Source organism: Numida meleagris, chromosome 18, assembly GCF_002078875.1.
Source record: "Numida meleagris isolate 19003 breed g44 Domestic line chromosome 18, NumMel1.0, whole genome shotgun sequence".
Taxonomy (NCBI): Eukaryota; Metazoa; Chordata; class Aves; order Galliformes; family Numididae; genus Numida; species Numida meleagris.
In genome coordinates, this window is record NC_034426.1 from 9,406,182 (window position 1) to 9,426,967 (window position 20,786).

At 40.3% G+C, this 20,786-nt stretch overlaps 1 protein-coding gene across 3 annotated transcripts in view; it reads right to left on the minus strand.

Annotated features, from left to right (window-relative positions):
* Positions 2,987-20,786, minus strand: part of NOS2 (nitric oxide synthase 2) — a 37,214-nt gene continuing 19,414 nt past the window's right edge. For 2 of the 3 annotated variants that reach the window (XM_021415326.1, XM_021415327.1), the window contains 25 exons: positions 20,432-20,510; positions 19,736-19,858; positions 19,499-19,647; positions 17,320-17,482; positions 16,815-16,906; positions 16,297-16,438; positions 15,805-15,944; positions 15,022-15,196; positions 14,341-14,442; positions 13,517-13,711; positions 13,050-13,132; positions 12,585-12,729; positions 12,230-12,334; positions 11,713-11,762; positions 11,444-11,618; positions 10,829-10,961; positions 10,326-10,404; positions 9,261-9,439; positions 8,482-8,645; positions 7,468-7,678; positions 7,037-7,124; positions 5,894-6,015; positions 5,135-5,283; positions 4,387-4,581; positions 2,991-3,840 (listed from right to left, as the gene is read on the minus strand). In XM_021415326.1, the coding sequence (XP_021271001.1) occupies positions 3,775-3,840; positions 4,387-4,581; positions 5,135-5,283; positions 5,894-6,015; positions 7,037-7,124; positions 7,468-7,678; positions 8,482-8,645; positions 9,261-9,439; positions 10,326-10,404; positions 10,829-10,961; positions 11,444-11,618; positions 11,713-11,762; positions 12,230-12,334; positions 12,585-12,729; positions 13,050-13,132; positions 13,517-13,711; positions 14,341-14,442; positions 15,022-15,196; positions 15,805-15,944; positions 16,297-16,438; positions 16,815-16,906; positions 17,320-17,482; positions 19,499-19,647; positions 19,736-19,858; positions 20,432-20,510 (3,304 nt within the window). In that variant the 3' untranslated portion in view covers positions 2,991-3,774. Of the gene's footprint in view, positions 3,841-4,386; positions 4,582-5,134; positions 5,284-5,893; positions 6,016-7,036; positions 7,125-7,467; positions 7,679-8,481; positions 8,646-9,260; positions 9,440-10,325; positions 10,405-10,828; positions 10,962-11,443; positions 11,619-11,712; positions 11,763-12,229; positions 12,335-12,584; positions 12,730-13,049; positions 13,133-13,516; positions 13,712-14,340; positions 14,443-15,021; positions 15,197-15,804; positions 15,945-16,296; positions 16,439-16,814; positions 16,907-17,319; positions 17,483-19,498; positions 19,648-19,735; positions 19,859-20,431; positions 20,511-20,786 lie in introns of all 3 variants that reach the window. The other variant, XM_021415325.1, reaches the window with a different exon arrangement.

A 20,786-nucleotide genomic window follows, 5' to 3' on the forward strand; every position in this document is an offset into this window, starting at 1 on the left:
CAAGTGTTACAGAATTGTGGTTTGACCTGCCCCCCGTTTACTTGTAGCCAAACTAAAGCACAAGCAGCTCATCCTGCCCTGCCCACAGGGCACGCAGTTGGGCCACCGAGCCGAGCCCCCTGGACTCAGGGCCAGCACAGCCCCACTGCAGCGAGCGCTGGGGCAGCGCCTGTCCCTGCGCATCCATCCCCACTGCCAGCCACGCTGAGCTGCCTCAGGCCGCCCCTGTGACCCTGCACGATGCCTCTGCACGCTCAGCTCAGTCACGAGCACCTGCTGCTACTGCAGGGCTCTCATTCATCAGCACGATTCCTGGTGGCCACAACTGCTCGGATGCTCACCACAAATGGTATCAAACAGGGCACCACGCTCAGTGAGAACCCAGCGCCCTCAGGCAGCTGCCGGTCCCACCGCACACCACGGTTTCCATCGCCTCCCTGCAGCCGCTCAGCACGCACCAGGAAGCTTTCCCACCCGCTACAATGGGCCAAGTTACCCGGCTTAATAACTCCAACACGGACTTTTCCCGAAGCATTAGACTATGCTGAGAGCTTGGGAAAGCTGAGGGGGCAGAGCAGGGCCCGAGCTCTGAGCAGAGCTCCTGGTGGAGCTGCCTCCTAGCAGAGCTGGTCATTCGGTTATGATACCGCACAGGGAGCTTCAGTTAAGGCGATCTTCATGTTATCTCGTGGAAAGCTCTTCTTCTTAGCTCCCAGCTCATCACACAGACCACCCAGGCCACTTAGGGTTTGGAGGAATTTATCCCCCTGTGCTGCCGGGAAGCAGCAGGGCCCCTTCACCCGACATCGCCACAGGACTCAGCCCGCACTGATCAGACACCAACAGCGGCCGGGAGAAGGCTGCCCAGCTGCTGCCACAGAAGCAGGAGCTGCCTCCTGCCCAAGGCCAGGCCCCAGAACCTGCTGCCCTTCCCCTGGGTGTGCCCCAGCTCCAGCCAGCGCTGCAACGCAGCAGCGCGTTAATTAATCCGTTAACCCCGGGGTCACTGTGCTGCTGCCCAACAGCTTTACGCCAGAAATAACGGCGGCCTTGTACTGCCCTGCACAGAAAAGGCCAGTGCACTTGAAAGCACAGTTTTACATTTCATCCATCTTATCTAGATCTTTCATACGCAAGTAGTAAAAACCTTCAGATAAGTTGAACTTTCTTGTTTTCCATAAAGAAAAAGAAAGAATGAAAGTAATTATCAAATTAAACTTGAAGGGCGAGGTCACGTATTTAAATACAACTAAAAAAAGCCCCGAATAACCTCAAGCATGAAGGTTACATCCCGCTGGCTGCAAGGGGAAGCTCGCTGTTGCCTGCCTGCATTGCATCCCAGCAGCTGTAACCCAGCAGCGCAGCTCCCACGGCCCCAGGTGACGCCTCTTCTGGAGGAAGAGCAGCAAACCCAGCACGAAGGCGCTTACCTCATCACCCGTCTCCTGCTGAAGGCCTAAGAACACATTCTAACCTGTGATTTGTACAATACAGTATGTGACTTCTGTATTTTTGTTACAATGACATTTGTTTATATCTCATTCTTAGGTAAGATTTTGAAGTTCTTTTTATTTTTAAAGCATTTGTCTTTCATTGGTGAATAGTCCAAGAATCTCTTTTCTCTGAAAGACAACAGAAGCTTCCCTCCCTAAGTCAACCAACACTCATCTTAATGAAGACAAAGTGAAGCACAGGGGCCGTTCAGAGCTCCAGACAGCTGTGATGTGACACTCAGTTGCATTTTAAACCCTAAAGCTGGAGAGGAGCACTCTACCAGCGCTCCTGACAAGAAAATATACTGATTTTGGTAAGCACATGGCAAATGCCTTGTGCTGTAATACACCTCCTGGAAGTGCAAGGAGCACAGTAACACTTTAAAATACAGAACTTACTTCTGTTTCCTATCTATGTTGGACTTATTTGAAGTCCAGAGTCCAATGAGTCCCATGCTTATTGAGAACTTCCTTAATGGAGATGGAAGTTACCTTGCTCTACATCCATCCCACCTCAAAGCTTCAGAAGCGGAGAATTTTCATTAAAGTATGAAATAACACTCACATACTTGCTATGAGCCTGCTCTGTCCTTCACTCTCTGTCTCTGTTGTCCAACACTTCCTGCTCTCCGCCATCACTGCCCACACTTCAACTACGCTGCATTTCTCATCTTACGTTTAAAGCTGTCCTCAAGTGCGTGCGGAACACACTGCACATACATGATACTGTTGACTTTTAAGTGTCAAATCCTTCATTGGATTCCAGCTCCTGGAGACAAGGGATGACAGGAAAAAAAATCTCACCTTCAGCTTTTTACTGTCATCATAAATTCCTGCTGATTTTAGAAAAAGAACTAGAAGTCATGACAGAACTGCAAGGGAAAGGAGCCAAAGTCAGCACGTAACTAGGGCAACACACATTGCTTCAATTGTTATTTTACATTCTTTAGCTCATAATCCACAGGGCAGGATTTACACCTTCCTACCAGTAACAAGACTGCGTAACTAATCCTAGGCAGACCGTGTAACTCATGGGGATGGGCTCTTTGCTTAAGGAGGGAGTGCTGGTTGGAGCACACCACGTGGTGGCCCTTGGAAGCAGAGAAACTGCTTCTGAGGGGGTCACTACGATACCAGGCAAAGCATCATTAAAAATACCTATAATCATACACAGAAAGTTGACTCACCCAGCTGGTGATGAGGGTCCTCTGGCTATAAAACACACCCCCTCAAGAAGCAGCCTTCACCCAGCAGACACCCTCCCATCGGAGGCTCGCCCTAAATGAGCCCAGGGAGGGGTGGACCCCTTCCAGTCCCATGGGAAGCACAGGAGAATTGCTTGCACCTGTGCTTCCTGGGCCAGCCACCCCTCCACCACGTGCTCAATCATCAGCTCAGGCCGTGACAGAACAGTTCCCCTCCATCTACCTTCCCACCTGCACTTTTTCAGGCTGAAGATAATAGCACAAAGAGGTACATTTAAACTACACCAATCTGTTTGTCTTAATATAAAGGCATCTTTTATTACAAACAAATCAAGTAAGTCAGAGCATAGAAATCAAACGTACAAAGTGCTTTTGAACTTCCTGAACCTCATTGCTATAGGCTCTGTAACGACAAGAAGTCAGGTTGGTGTACCTGAATCACATAGAGCAGAAATCAAAACTGCTGCCTCCTCACATGTACACATTTGAAGAGTATGCAGCAGGTATTTCCACTCATAAGCCATTATATTTTTATCACATCTGCAAGCATTGCTTCAGATACAACAAGTCACTGGACACTTCCAAGCGTCACAACCACCTGCTTGCTTCTTTGAAGTGAAGATAATATGCACAGTAAAACAATAATATAAATAAATCCAAACAGATAAATAGTCCATTAAATAAAAACAACAAAAAAATCACTTCCAGCAATAGCAAAAAACTAAAAACTAAAACAAATCACTAATAGCAAAAAACCTCTAAGTTTTGCTCAGGACCAGGTTGTATATATGTTTTGTATTTGCAAAAGATGACAGATTTATACTAACCTAGATAGAATTAAAAAAATAATTTGCATCTTCAGTATTAAATTGATCTATTAAAAGAAGTCTCAGAAAAGTTAAAGTTCATATTTTTCTTACTTAAGGCTAAAGCTCAGAAATCAAATCCTACCATCAGATGTGCAGCATTTAGCATGAATAAAGGATTTGATCCCTTGATTTTTGAGAAGAAGAAATGTGCAAATATGATGTAGAATGTCTGCTGCTTCACGCCTGGACCAATGGGTTGCAAATCTCTTAAATTCTTTTGACTTCATGTGGGAGCACAGCCCCAAATATATCTTCATGGTATCGCTTTTGGCTCTGAAAAAGAAAACAAGCAACAAAAACTCAAGAGATGAATCCTTCTGTGACATTTAAGTAAGCATTTATATCGCTGATTCTGTGATGGTGGAGTTTGTTGCTGCCAATAAAAGGAACCAAAGTGCAGACACACAAGCTCCAGACAAGTTCTGCTAACAGAACAGTCCTACAAAGCCAGCCATACACAGACACTGTGTTGTCAATGACTGGCCCATGAATTTCTTAAACTCACATTCCTCTTTTGATACAATAACGTGTCAAACTTTTGATGCTCCAGGGACACTGCAAAGCTAATGCCCAGGATCAGAAGAGGGACACTGGGCAAAATGGTAGGATGTAAGAGAGGAGCATGACATGTCACTCGTACAACCTAACTGAACAGCAACCACGCATTTTAAGTCATGGAGAGTAAACTAAGCTGATCAGTTAAGCATTTTCTTTAGCATGCTGCTGAAAAGAAGCTAATTGCAGCCTGTAAGATCTTGAGTGTGACTGGTGTTGGAGCACTGTCTGAATGGAAAGAATGCCTTGTACATCACAGGATACCTTTAGCTGGAAGAAATACTCTTCTGCCTGCTGCTCTGTGAGGTTCAGGTTTTTTACAAGGATCCTTTTCAAAGTCTGAGCAACATCCCTGGCCATGCGCACATCTCCACAGACATACAGATGCCCTTCCTCTTTATGCAAGATATTACACACTTTGGTTTCCAACTTGTTTTGAAGAATATCTTGAACATAGACCTTAGAAACAGAAAAAAATATCATTAGAATTAGGCTGGACTTGTCCTTGATTAAACCAGAGAGTACAGTAAGAGACTTTTATTTAGAACCAACCACTGCCAAAGCTTCCTGACTTGCTAGAGAGCCAAGACAGCTAAAAAGAGTACTGAACTGGTGAGAAATGATGGGAGCCATCTCATTTCTAACTCACGGGCTAATCAATATCCTGCAAAATTTAAGGTTTCCAAAAAATGTTCCAGCTTCTAATTTGAAAGGATGTTTTGCACTCAAAGGTTTAATTCTATGTCTACTACACCTATCAATAAGGCAGTGAGGATTTAAAATACATATGTACATATATGGTGCTCATACAGAAGTGAACAGTGAGAGGCTCCTCTGTTTGGAGGAATGGGGACTTCTGTCACTTGTTCACAATACACTGAAGCAAAAAGCCAACAGTTTTGTTTTGCTTTGTTTTGGTTTTCAACAAAATTGTTAAACAGAGCCCAAATGTTAACTTGAGGGACCCTTCCTAAAGGAGCCAACTCTCAAAGAACAAAAGAACCAGCCTTACTTTAGCTTGGCCAGGTTGCCTGGAGTAAGCTGTAAAAACTTCCTTCAGAACTCCTCTCCTCTTCATTTCTTCAACTTCTTCTTTGTAGATATGATCCATATCTGGCTGCCGGCAGCCAAACAGTAATGTCATGTCACCACCTTTGATCCCTGAAACCAACACCAGACAGTTATTTTGGCTTTTCTAGTAAGGCCTATTATCTCATACTACTGTCCCCAGAGAGAGCCCTGTCACGTCAACTAGTCAGGCAATGGAACCACTATTTCTAATCAGTCTTTCTTGCTAAAACTCTGAGGAACATGTGTGCATGCGTGACAGCTCCTGATTTTAAGTCTGCATTAGGATTGAATCTGCCTGATGCTTGGAAGTACTACGTGGAATCACCTATTGAAGCACATTTTCCAAGCAGGATGATAGAGACAGGCCAAAGCATTTCCTCTCTGCATTGTGGCCCCTTTGTGAGAGCTGGGCAGATGCTGATCATATAGTACTTACACAGGCTACTCCCTCTGAGTGACCAAATACTTCAAGACCGCCAGAATGGTCTCATGTGAGATGCTGTTTCAATGCAGTGTTTGATTCAGTCTTGTGATGCCAAATCTCTACATGGGTTACTTAGCTAATGTTTATTAGTGTCTCCACCTGTGTTGTAGTCCTCCAAACAAAATCTCCACCTGAAGAGATTTTCTTTGGAGGACTAAGGATGTCTTCTGGCTGGATGAGTTCTGGCCTCCCCCAAGTGGCAGTCCCTGTAAGTACCTTTCTTTTCCAAGTCATAGAGACGCTGCTGCCAGAAACTTCTGAATGGAGCAATTCCTGTTCCTGGGCCAATAAGAATGCACGGCTTGGCTGGCTCCTTTGGAAGCCAGAATCCATCAGCACTAGCATGCAAAAATATGTTAGTTAGGTAAAGTAAAACTCAGAATAAAAGTATTCCTAGAAAGCTGACAGAACAATACACAGTGATCACCTCTACTGCCTGGAATCTTCTCTTATTCTGCTTTCTATGTGAGGATAAATGTATCTTGAAGGGCTGAAGAATCAGACTCACTTGTTTTTTACAAAATAAACACTGATAAGTGCCCAGTGATTTAGGAGAGTAACCATTAGTGGTTTTGTAGAAACAACGATTGGCTTCAGCCCTTACCTGAAGTCACAAGGTACAGCTGAAATACACGGTAGAAAACAGTACATGATCACCTCTACCCTTTACCCCTTCCTTTTCCCCAACCCATCTGCACCACAGTAGGTATGGTGTTAACACTTGGGAGAAACTAAGAAAACATTTCTGAATGTTCTAAAAGCGTTGAACAATTTCCTCCATTAGAATCCAATAAGATTTCAATTAGTTTCCTGAAAATTTCACAGGAATTAACTTCAGGAGATGTCTAGGGAAAGAAGCTTCACTGAATTATGCAGTGGGTATTTGCCAAATGATTCTTATTCCAAGATTTTCCTTGGCTTTTTTGAAATGAGGCAGGCACTGGAACAGAAGAGAAATAACAGTCTGTACTGCAGAGCTGCAAGCTCAAAATACTCAGGAAGATACCTGCAGCAAGGAGGTTATGACTGACTCCTCAGTAACAGTTTCCTGAATGATTTTGAAGAGCACAGCCTAAGTTGTCAATGTGAAAACACTAAAAAGGCTTAGCTGCTTCTTGTTAACTTAGCTTTAGCTGCTCCATAGGGGAACAGTGCCATATTGATAGAATTCTCACAGTTTTCTAATGATTTATCATTTCTCACTCCTCAAAAACTCAGATACTCCAACTTGTAATCAAATACCAGTTCCTTAAAAACCATACACAACCACTGAAAAGAAAACAGGGAAGAAGAAGAAATAAGAACTGCTGGTTTGGTTGTTTGGGTTTTTTTTCTTTTTTTTCTCTGGCATATGCTCACCTGCGCACAAAGCATGGGACTGTTTCATTGAGAGCTATTTTGTTCAGCCATGTGCTGCAGACTCCATGGTGCAAAGGCCCTTGTCCATCTAAAAAGAGGAAAGGAAAATTATTTGTAAGTATTCAAAAGCTGTTTGTTCTTTAAAAAACACAGCTTGTACTTAAAATTATGCTTATAAACAAGGATATAAATGATATAAATGATCTAGTAATCATTTATAAAACAAGGATATACCAATGATGCAGTATTTTAACAAATCCTGATACAGTATGAGCAACTGTACTGCTGTGTACTATTCTGCACATATCACAACACAAACTTTCTGTTACAGATATGTTTCATGCCATATAGCATACACAGATTTTTCTGAACCACAACACAGACTAAATATCATTTAATTAAGACAGAAAGTAAAAAAACCAATTCATTACCTCTTGTCCTGTAGTTTACCACAGCAACCGTCAGATGGATCTCTCTGGGCGTCATATCACAGGAGGAACTGACAGAATAGTATCTGGGTTTCAGAAGTGGCAGCTGAGTCAGTAAGAAAGCTGTTGTGACTTCAGCAGAAGGAAACTCTTCCAGGACCTCCAGGATGTTTGGGCTGTTATAAAACTTCCATTTATTGTATTCTTCTGTGCTCTAAAAGCCAAAGGCCACCATCACAATATCAGCAAGTCATGCACAGTTCAGGAGAGCAAGGATGTTTGAAAAGTAACTTTTAAAATAAGATTCCTACTTTATATTCAGTTAAATATGCAATAAACCGCAAATCAGCAGAGAATTCTAGAAACCTTCCCTAGACTAATACTGAGATTTCCTGAAAAAGTTGTTTAATTTTTGGAAACAGAAATACCCACTATATAATTTTTCTCACATATAAGTTCTCCCAGAAAGGATACAGAAACTGAAGTAGAATCTGTTTTTCAGACCCCTGCTATGGGATATCCACAAATCTGTGTAAGCTCAGGTCCTGTTGAGCACTTACTGAGTGATTGCTGAACCCAGCAGAACAAAGCAGTTACCACACCTACGAGTCTTTGGTTTCTAAGTGACATCGCTCCCATTTGATCGGTATCAAATTCTGTGACAAAAATATGTAACAGCTCCCCTGCAACCTCTCCCTCTGCAAACTGTAAGATTTTTTAATGGTATCTCATCAGAAGCCACCACAAGGCTGGCAAGAGAAACAGGCAGGCAAAATGACCCACCCACAACCACAGAGGAAATACCAGATCTGAAAAAAACACTCGATTCCCACGCATAAGTTAAGCCATAAGAGCACCCCTTCTCTCACTGCGGTTGGTACAAGCTCACAGAATATGTAACAAAGGGATGCAAATCAAACACCATCACTACAAGCATTTCTAAAGTTTCTGCTTTAGAAGGGCACGGAGTGATCCATTACATAGTATTTCTGGTGTAACTCCAGCCCTGATACTTACATGACATAAGACTTCCAGTCTCTGTTTGTCTCCTTCCGCTGTTACCAGCTGGGAGAGCTTTTTTAGAAGTTGTTGGGAGGGTGGAGTAGTGATATCAAGTAAATATGTCAACGCTTGGGAGAGTGTGCAAGCTGGAATCTTCTTCTCGCTTACCCAGTAGCCACCTGGAAACAAGGCAAACAGAAGATCACATGGCAGTTCCCAAGGCATTTGCAAAACTCAGTGTCTTTTAAAATATGACTTCTGATTAGGCTTCATACAGGTCTGGACCACAGGTTAATGTGACATTTCAAGCTTTTTGTGAGTGGAGAATCTGATGCAGAGAACCACACTACAGTAAAACACTATGTTTTAAGCAAAAAGAATGATGGAAATCATCTTTCTGTGTGTTAGAGTCCCAGTATTTCACAGACTGCAGCCACTAAGATGTAAAAATAAAAAAAAGGTCATGACATGTAAATCAATTTTAAGACACTGATACGTAACAACGATAAGGAAACTGCAGACTAATTTCACTGCAGTCAATAGCCACTTTAGGAACTGAATTACAAATAGTGTCAGCCCAAAATATCAGATAACACTGGTGAAGTTACCATGAACTGCCTTAGTACATAAAAACAGAATCTAGAATTAGAAGAATACCTAAAGTCATCAGCGAAATCCTAGTGAAATTTAAGAGGAGGATAATATAGTCAAATTCAGCCTATAAGCATTTTCATGAATTTTAGAAAAACCTATCAAATATCCTCTGTTATCAAATGTGAAGGGAGCCAACTTACCTTCAGTACAGGTTTCAAGTCTGATAGTCTGATCAGCTGGAGGGGCATCCTTAACACGTGCAATGAGGCCATGGACTAATTCTGGCTGGTTGCCTGGGAAAATCCCAATATGTTCTCCAGGCAGGTAGTGCACTTCCTGATTAGTCTCACAGGAAAGCTTAACTAGAATGGTAACACGACTAGATATAGAAAAAAAGAGATCAGTTAGATCTTGATTACGTTGACAGGATTTCCCTTAAATTACACAGAAAAGGCATAAATGTGAAGTGACAGTTGGCAAGGGCTTACTGTTCTTTATCAAATTATCAGATCAGCTTAGTAATTCATGGAGACTTAAACAAGAACAGTCTAGAGATGTGAAGGATTTCTACTAAAAGAAATAAGATGCTGAAGTGCTGCCTGATCTGTCCAGTATAGAACAAGTATGCCCGTAGTCAGCCAATGGAAGGAAGTGCAGCTATACTGAAGGCTGAATAGCTCACAGATTACACCAGCTCAGAGTACATCCTATAACAAGACTGTATTTAGAACAGGGATGAAAGAGACTTCCTGGAGGATGTTGAAGAGGCATTCATGGATGCTATTTCTAAGACAGATGCCAGTGCACTTATTATCTTCCTGTATTTTTATGTTGTCTTGTCTCAGCTTGCTTTGTAGTACAACCCATAGCAGCTTCTTGTGCTATATCTCTTCCCATCCTCAACTTTTTTTTTTTTCCCTCTATTAAGGGGCAATTTTTTTTCCTAAATGAAGTAAATATTTACTTCATACACCTTCATACACCTGACCTTCCACATTTAGTAGATATCAGAGGTCCATATTCATCAAGGTACTTAGTTCCCTCTGCTGCCAGAGATTCCACTGGGAAATCAGCTGTTATCTAAACAGAAGCGAAGTCCCTAACTATTGTGGTCTGGTGATAATGATTTACTTCTACTAAGGATGGTACAAAATTTGAATATATTTCTCTGCATCATAGGGAAGAGATGTTTATAACCAAGCATTTCAACTGTTTAAGATTTTAACAAAATGTACTGCAACATTCAAAGGAACAAGGTATCATACCTGGATTTGAAACTCTGAAGATTTTGTCTGAATTTCAGCTTCATGGGAATTATATCCTTTGCATGAACGTCTGCCAATGCTGTTGAGAAAAGAGGACAGAACTAGTGAAAAATTCTGTCATTAGGTTTGTTTAATATATCTTCAAAGAATACAGAGAAAAGAACTGAACCACGCCTGCTCCAGAACGCAATATACTTCTAGTCAGCCACGTGTCCTCTGTGCACAGCTTCTCTGACTAAAAGTATCTCAGCACCAGAGATACAGATAGTTCTTCTGGGATTGTCAAAACGTGTATAGCTCTGGTGTTCTGATGTTTTTGTGCTGGAAGATGTAATGACTTATTCAGTGTAAAATGCTACCTTTTTTTCTCTGAGCACTATTTCATTACAGGAATTCTACCATCTAGCACTGTAGTATGACCATTACCAACCTCAGACAACCTTTACAATCCAGACCTATATGAACCAAAATTGATAGAAGCAGCAGAAAGTCAGAAGTAATACCTTTAGTCAAGTCCATGGTTTGAGAATCATACACTATCCTATGTTTCTTAGGATTCCAGCTGTCATCTGATGTGTATATCTCAGGCAACTGAATACTGTTTTTCCCACGGATGTCAAAAATGTCACAGGCAGTCTGTAGAAAAAAGTAGTAATTATGACTATTCATGGAAAATAAATATTCTTAGTGTTGTCACACATTTGTCGTTCATTTGCTGGTGCTACGTTTATGGGGAGATTTCAGTTTCACTGACTTGTTATTTATTGAATCTGTTGAATTCAGTAATGCTATAGGATTTCAGCAAATTTCCACTTCTACATCAACCTAGCTGAAAAAAAAAATCTACTTAGCAAAATTAAGAGGTCTGATGCTACTGTCCTTACTTACACTGGACATCTCATTATCCAAAAGGTTTTGTGGAACTTTATGAGAATAATAAAAAATTACAGAAAATTCAATTTAGGCAAGCAGCAGATGAAAGGGAAGTTCAAAATTCAGATAAAAATCCACATCTGTTTTCCTTCATTATTCCCCATTTTTCTGGGATGTCAGTAAAGACCGAAATAATTGAAATGAATGAATGAACTAATACATAAGCTAGATATTCTTAAAGTCACCTTGAATGCAGTGACCGCCCATGTGCGAAAGGCTTCCTCTTGACCATTGAGTTCATCTCCTTCACCCACTGGAGTAAGCTGATAAGCCCCCAGCTGGGACAGTTTTTGGTCAATGGCATGAGCAAAGGCACAGAACTCAGGATACATGGTGGACCCCAAACCAAACACAGCATATCTGCAGAGGGACATACAAATAAGACCCCCATGTTATGATGAATGAAATACAAAAGGATTCATCGTATGTAAACCAAATAACAAATTATTTTTACCTTATTTTTTTTCTCAGCAATTTCAGGGTGAGCAAAGAGTTCTTCAATGTCTGTATAAAAATTCATAAAGCATTTAATGTTAGAAAAGTACTCTTTGATTGATTTAAAAAAGAAGTGAGACCCCAATCTATACCTTACTACTTATGTACATGAGAAATGAAAGGCTGTCTTTGAAATACAGAATATCCTGAGATGAAAGGGATCCACAAGAATAATCAAGTCCAATTCCTGGCTCCACAAAAGACTACTTAAAAATTAAACCATACGTATAGGAGTGTTGCCTAAACACGTCTTGAACTCCAGCATCTAGGTGCCATGGCCACTTCCGTAATTAGCCTGGTCCAGTGCCCAACCCCTCTCTCGGTAAAGAACCTTTTCCTAATTCTCAGTCTTCCCCTGAAGCAGCTTCGTGCTGTTCCCTCAGGTCCTACCACTGGTCACCAGAGAGAACTCTGAAGTGCTCATCTCAGCAGTCTTTTGAGTTGAGCTGCATATGTGCTTCTGAGGCAAATAGTACCTTTCCATTATTTGGAGAATCTCCGTTTCCAAAAGTGCTAGTCACCACTAGAAGAAGTGTTTCTTTTTCCAAGTCACTGATGTTGTACTCATCCATGCACAGAATCTGGAAGATATAAAGCTCATGAGAAACTGCTAGGAGACATAAGGACTAGTATTAGATAACTCTGATTGTCAGATGACTCTTGACCAAATTTACAAGGCATTATTCTATATGAAAAAAGACAAAATCTAGACTAACTTATATTTAGTGGACATATGCAACACAAGAATAAAGAAGGAAAAATCTTGCAGAAGCGGATAAAACTAGGCAAACTTCATCTTCTGTTTAGTTTAAGTGATCTATACTTCTTTACCTTAGTGTTGAAGGCACAGCTGAACAAGCTGCACAGATTGTTGGCTAGTGTTTCTGATTTCCCAGTCTCTGTTGCATAGATCACAGTCACCTTGGACCTGGCTGCCATTGTTTTTCGCAGGAGTAATGACGCAAAGAGTACAGCCCTGAGGAAAAAAAAAGCACATCGTGTGTCATTTTGAATATAGCTGTGTAAAAATTCAGACTGATTCACAAGCAGTTTCCTAGATAAGGCTCATTCTGAGCATGGCTTTTCCTTGGAAGATTGTTAAGAAGCAATACAACATAGATAGTCCTGAATGAGAACCTTAGATATGAGTATTACCTAAATGTGTACGTGCAAGTCTGTAATTTAAACAAATCAGATCATCCCTACTGTAATAATTATTAAAAAAATATGTGTAAGAGAAGCACCAGAAAAATAGAATATTTCAACAAAATTGTGATGTATATTTGAACAACTTACTTTGCCAAGACGCTCAATTTTATTTCTCTTTTCTTTGGCCTACGGGTCTCATCATGCCAGATATGTGTTTTCCACGCATCCACCTTCAATTAAAAAAAGCTAAGTTTCAAACAAGTTGCAAAACGACAAATACACAATTTGTGTACTGTTGAAAGGGACAGATTTGACAGGATCTGTATCTATGATTTGCTGTCTGTACAAACACTGACTAGTCCCTACAGCACTAAATTGCATTTTATTTATAGCTTAGGAATTCAACAGAACTAAAATTATCTTGCACAGTATAATAGAAATTGCCTGCTCTTTTATGAATTTACCCAGTAAACTTTGATTTGTATGTACCAAGACTAAGAGTGGTATGAGTAACAGGGGCTTTTCACTCAGACTTTTCTGTATCTCATATTATCGTCTGCACTACTGAAGTTGTCTGCTAGAATCTTTATTTTTATTTTTTTGACAATGAGTACCTGGTAGTAAAAGAAAGGAGTGAGGACATAGTTCAACATCTCTTGGTGGAACACAGGAGTTATGCTCCCTGACATCGGAGGTACAATCCACACCCAATCAGCTGGGCAGCCTCCTCGCACGCGGTACTCGTTCTGCATGTATTTCATGAAGGACTCCGCAGCTGAGTGGTGATCCATGATAGTAACATTTTGTTTCTAGAATAATTGCAAAAAGACAAATATGTGTTAAAAAGCCTATTCTGCTTCCATTGCGTAGTTAAAGTAATCTTTTTGCTTGCTTATATTGGAAGGAATTTGTACAGTATTGGGAAATATTTACTACGAGCAACTATAAAATAAAGATGTAGGTGGACCTTTGACTAAGGATTCTTATTAAGTCATTTTAAATTTAACGTCAGCATTTTACCTTTCCAGCACTGAGAATGCATGCTGAAAAGCTTATGTTTCATTTTTACTCATCTTTCATAATGTCACGATATCTTAAAGAGACTGTAATTATGAATGAAATACATGAATTCAGTGGCTTTATGTAGATTTTGACACTTAGACATCTGGGCTAAAAAGATGAACAATCTTGCCTTTAACTTCCTTTTCTTTTTTTCTCCCTTTTCCCTCTATCTGAGGGTTTTTTCTGGCAACAACAGGACATTTACATTCCTCTGCTTTCCCAGACAGACAAATAATAACTCTATTGGAATTATATTGGTAAGCTCGTGTACATTGAGTGTTGGCCCACTGGCACTATATTTGCATAAAGGTGTTGTAAGTGAAATGAAAAAACACAGTGTTCAGTGTGTCTCCAGATACTAGACTCACTGACTTACCTGGAAGCTATGAAGCACAGCCACATTTATCTCTACAACAGCTCGGTCCTTCCACAATGATGCAAGTTTGTTGGTTTCCAGTCCCATTCTTCTTCCAACCTCCTACAAGTGGAAAAGAGAGAGAAAAGGGAAAAGCAAATTTACTATGCTATATGTACACCTCATGATTTCTCCACCTCATCACATTAATATGCAGATAAAAGTATTCAAGAAAGGAGAAAGGTCAATCTCAAGCTGGGGAAAGTACACATTTGGCATTAGAGGTAAGCTTGAATTAGAGAGCTCCAGGTCATGAGGCTATTCCAGTTTGGAGAAAGGAAGGGGGCTCTCCTGGACCACATGGTTAGCGAATAGCAGCATCTGGTTATAAGTCATCATTATTAATTTGCAGTGGCAAGGAGCACAAGACCTGCAACTAACATACAGGACTCTACTGCCTTGTCAACAGCAGACTGGAACTAACAAATACACCTCTGAGAAATTTGCAGTCAAAGGCCAGAATTCCTGAATCAGCAATACTCATGTTAAAACTGGGGAAAAATTCCCTTTAGGACAACGTTTTATATTTTTTTTTACAGGTGTAAAGGCTGACAGCATCTCTTTCTCAGAAATATTTCACCCATTCTCATTCAAATCCATTCTCTTCTCAGAGTCACAAAATCCTTTCTTTCAGAGGATTACCTTCAAGATGTTGTACCGCTGTACATCACAGAAGTCTCGCACTCCAATCTCTGTTCCCATGTACCAGCCATTGAAAGGACACCCAGTAAATTCCAGGCCTCCCACCTCAAGGAGCATGTTGGCAACAGCAGGCAGAGCATACCACTTCAGGTCCAACTCCTTAAACCATTCGTATCTGTTAAATAAACATTTAATTTGTTACTTTATGTATTCCTCCTTTAGGTAACAACCAAAAAAGCCCAGGAAGTGAAAGAGCATTGTCTGACCAACCCATGAAGCAATCTGCAAAAGCTTGTAGGAAGGTTTTTGCATGCAATGTGGTAACTGGGAATGGCCTGCAAGAAAGTTGAACAGTATGACAGAGTTCTGCAATCTGCAGGTCACTTCCAAAGCAAAGATGAAGAAAGAAACAAAGAAAAAAAAAGCAATAAGCATTTTGTTATGAGTGCAACCATATTTTACAGGTGTATTCCACTGGCATAAGAAATGATGTTGTTTTTGTTTGATTGGTTGGTTGGTTTTTTTTTTCTAATTCTGAATCTGATTGAAATGGAGAACATATTAAAAAAAAATCCAACAGAACTACTATTGACCTCATTAATTTAAGCCTCATTAATTTAAGCCTCATTTTGTTGTTCTAACAGGCATTTTGTCTTTCAGGACAATTTACCATAATTTCATCCGAACAAAGAACTCATAAAATGACTGCCACAAGCACAGGCTAAGCACCTGCCAAGGTGAGGTAGAGGCAAAACTGCGATTACCTACAGCTGGTATGCTTACTTTGGATGCTCCATTGGCACTTCAAGGATAATCTCTGGCGGGTATTCAAATATTTCTGGATCCTGGCCGTTTGCTTGGAGAATGAGTGGAACTACATCAAAGCGGCCATATTTCGGCTTCCACCCAAGCTCAATGCACAACTGTAAGTAAAGAAAGTGAGTTCCATTTTTGAAGTCCTCCCCGCTGTTAACCCTCTGAGGTAAATTCTTGGTGCTAAAGGTTGTCTTTCCCACTCAAACAAGACTAAGACATCATTCAAGTACAGATTATGTCCCTGACTTAAGAGGAGTTGTAGCTCTCTCTGTTCTGAGATGGAGGGGAGAATTTCACTGGACAGTAAGGAATTATTGCTTCAGCCTGCGCCTAGAATCTGTGGGGCAAGAAATACATAGCTCCCTCCCAGTCTGCATAAAGAAAGCAAGAAAAATAAATGAAACACGGGTGAGTTAAACAAAATGGAAAACAGTTACAATTCCATATTTGGAACTATACCTTTGTGAACTCCACACTTGCAGGGTCTCCTATGACAGACCCATCTGGCATTTGATATCCAGCATATCGGATGAGCTGGCTGTTCCAAACACGGAAATCATGTTTCCCATCAGTCCTCTGAGGGAAGATGGTGATGGCTGATCTGCTCAGAGAAATGATCAAACTCAGTTACGTCACAACAGCACATCAAACACATTCTTATTATTAAGACATAAATTGTTACTGGCAGCAAATATTTTATATTTCTAAAATAAACATCATTAAGAATAAAATCATTCATTCTTTCCACCCACCTCCCCAAGTCTTCAAATCATTTATTTCCCCAGGAATTATGAAAGCTTTTTGCAACATTAGCCACAAATGTTAAAAACTTTCAAAATGCCCGATGGTGTATGTGAGAGGAAAATATTAGAAGAATTAAGAGCAGAGATGAGAATCCAGACCTAGACCTGGTTTTGAATCCAGATCTAGATGGGATTTTTGTTATTTAAAATTCAAATGAAATAAAGGAGACCTACCTTATATTTCCATTGTTTGTGGCATACTGAATATGGCGACAGATACATTCAAACATTTCCTTGGCTGTTTTACAATCACGTGCATCAAATACCTGTACGTTTCCCCAAAAAAGGTCAAGAAAAAAAATAATTTTGAAAGAGTAATACAAGTATGTTATTTTTCTAACACAGCTAAGGATAGGAAATCAGTAGTTCTCAATTCACTTTTAGCTCCACTAGGAAAGGTTTACTTTTACTGTTCTTATATTTTCACACATAACAATACTCCAAGGCCCAAGAGATGCACCTGCTTCCATGACTTAATTGGCTCTTAACTCTAACCAGTCCTATATAAATTTTCCTTCAACTATGGAGTAGAGAAGTACAAAAAATATTGATTTTATGAAATGTACAGGAAGGACAGTCCTCAGTTGAAGCAATTGGCACATTTTACCAAAGTAAAGGACATTCTCTGGACTTACAGCAGACAGCTATTCAGCCCATAATTTTTAGAGTCATAAGTTACCTGTAGATTGGACCACTGGATTCTCCCAATACATCTTGGAGCATTCCTCCAGGCCTGTTTGGCAGCAAAGGTCAGTTCATCCTTTGTCAGATGGTAGGTTCCTGTTGTTTCTATCTCTTTGGTCACCGTTTCTATTCGGGCCAGGTGCTCCTCTATTTTTAACCTGTTGAACAGGAAATAGCCATGAAAAAAAACAATGAAAATTTCATTACTTATAACTGATCTGAATTGCAGACGCTTCTTTTGTTCTGGGTCAAGAAGAGCTCAGACACTGCTGAAATCATAAAGTTTTCAATGGCAAAGCAACCTTTCACAGGAGACCTCCATCTGCATTGCTGATTTTATGAATGCAGGTAGAGCCCATTTCCAAGGAGGGGACTGGTATCTATACCAGTTCAGATAGTGCAAGTTTGATATACATTGAGAAATCTGTCCTTCTTGTGTATCTGCACAGTTTGGGTGCGAAATGAGTCAACAAACTCCATCATTTACGAAAGCATTCATTACCTCAAAAAGTTAGTAATTCCACTGTGTTCCAGGTGTGAGAAGTCACCATTATCTGCTCCCTAGGTCCTCTCTATTGCATCACACTTCTGTCCCCAAAGCATAGCTATTTTCTATTGTAACAGCCTAGGGTCTGAGATTTTTATCAAAAGCAGCAGGTATTCCAGATAAAGGGATGAGTTAAGTACATAGAATTCTAAGTGAGGCCTGATCAAGTGACTTTTTCTTGTCTTCTGAATTTACTGAATACAAATGACAGCTTACTAGCCTCATGAAGAAACTACCACAATAGAAACGGAACTAGCAACACTGTCCTTTCACCATCCAATGCAAATATTTATTGATCACAAGTTTTTCTGTGCAAATTTTCAGTTTAAATTTGGATTTTCCAGACTAGTTTGGTAAAAATTGTCAAAACGCAATCAAATAGAACTTAGAGAACAGACCAGCTTCAGCCCAACGTGGGAATACAGTGACTGTTCTCTCAAAGCTCAATTACTTTCACAAGGACAGAGGTCTTCTGAGCAAAGTAAGTAAGATTTTGATACAAAAAAAAGGAAGTGCTGAGCAATTATTTTGTTAGGGAAACTAATTCTAAATTTTTTTAGTTTGATAATAGAAAATGAAGTCAAAACATTAGGAAATATTTATCACAGCACAGACAAAAGTTGTTTTGTTGGCCTACAGACAGAATGAAAATAGCCTGCACTGTCTGAGAGTTTTCACATTTTCGACAAGATGAAAGATCAAGGGCAAGCACGTAAGATAGTGTAAATCAATGTGATCAAATACCACAGGCACAGAGATGTGCAAATGTAATACTCTGGCAAGTAAGCACAGTCTGCATGTAAAACAGGGATTTTCTAAGGGATTCTGCTGGAATAAAGCTTTGTAGAAGAGTTCAAAGTCTCTAAAGAAGAAGCCATTATGTGGCTGAGTCCCTCTGAAAGCCAATGATGTTTTACAGTGAAATACGCAAATGCTGAATTGTCACTTGAAAGCTTGTCACTTGAAAACTTTGTCGCTGCAAATTCTTGGACCTTAGGCAGCTCTTCCAGCTTTTCCTGCAACAAGATCTCTCTGCACCATCTCTATTTTTGTAAAAACAAACCAATTCTGAAGCTAGAGCATCATTCTCAGCATGCTCAGTAATCTTATGTTGACGATAGCACAGAGCAAGGTTGAGAAGCTCTGTAGTATCAACTGTCCTTCCACTCTTTGGCCAAAGCCTTGAGAGGCAAAACATACAATAAAAGAACACAGAGAAAAGATGCTTGGAACGCCACAAACTACAAGCATTACCCACATGTCTAAGACTAATCCGAGTAGGAGCTAATCCCATTAACATCCAATGTTAAGAAGACAGAAAGTCACATCCTGGAAGAGTCCTGAAGAACCTGCTTATTCCAGTATACTATAATGCAACACACTCTGAAGGAATGGGGCTGAGAAATGCACTGAAAGACTCCCCGGTAGTATTCTCTAGACCTAGGATTGGCAGAAGCAGCATATGAAGTACAGTAATAATTCTGTTCACCTTTTCTAATAATCATCCCTTTTTTGGAGGCATGCTATGTAACTGCCAATCCTCTGAAGAAATTAAGCAGCCCAGTCCCACAGAAAGGTAGGGAGGTAGAGGATTTTTATTGCAAAAATGAAGACACAGTTGGCTTACTCTTTGAATGAACTGTAGTACTGCTTGACAAAGTCTATTGCCTGAGGCAGAAGCTCTGCTGGAGGAACTGGCCCATCTCTAGTGCCTCTGACCAGGCCCTTTGGGGTCATGAGTGCTCCTTGGCAAGCTTTGGTCCGACAATTGATAACCTGAAAAACAATACAATTTTAAAAAACAATGTTGCACTACAGATCTTCAGAAAGTTAGGAAAAATTACTGCTTAGGTTTCTGTCTTACCTCCTTTGCTGTCAGGTGTAATGTGTCGAGAAGGCTGGATCCATTTTCCAAGTTTCTTACTTTTACATGTCTTGGACATCTTGATATTTGGCTTGAAGCTTTGATACCATTTTGTGGGGGTTTCTGGCCATAGAAAAGATAGAAATACACACCATCTTCAAACCTATTAAATATCTTAATGCTTCAGTTTTATTTTTATTTTACTATTGAATACTACAATTTAGAGGTAAAGGCTGAAATGTGATCTTCTCCAACATGAGTACTTATTCTTTTGAGTACAAAACTACTGACCTGATCTACAGTTTGATATGAAACAGCCAAAAGCGCTTTTGTACTAACCAAACAGTATTTGCCACTACAAATAACTTTTTAATTTCAATAATGCCTCTTAACATAACAGTCATAGTCCCAGGAAAAAAGCAAATCAGACAAAATTAGAGAAAGGACAAGGGTAGGGTTTCAAAGGAATAAAGGAATTTGGCACTCCAATCTCACTGGGCCAGGTACCTGGCATCAAGGCTTACCTAAGCACCTTTTCATTCAGAAAAGAGCTTTCATCCAAAGATCTCACAGCACCCCTAAGCTCTTATAACCACAGTTACTCCTTGCATGAGAACTTTGAAAGGTTCTGAGCAGTAAGCACAACCTGTGGGAACTGTATCAGTGAAGCTAGAAACACCCCTCTCCGTCACTGACCTCTGCTGAAGTGATTGTAGGTGACATCTCTATCTGCTTCCTGCTTAGACTGTGTAATTTGGCATCACCTTTCACAGAGCTTTAAGAGAGAAAAAGACAATTCAGTATAAAGCAACATACTTAGTTTTCACTTTTATGTTTTACATAAGTACATAAATGGCTCCTAAGTCCTAGCATATGTGTAACCATTATAGCATACCAGATAAATTTAGAACCATGAAAGTTAAACTATAGTGACTTATTTCCTCAATTATGTATACAAAAGCTTAAATGTACCTCACTAAACCAACACCACCTTATTAAATCAACACCACCTAATGCCCGCAGGGATAACCGCTCTTTTGTTAAAATTACT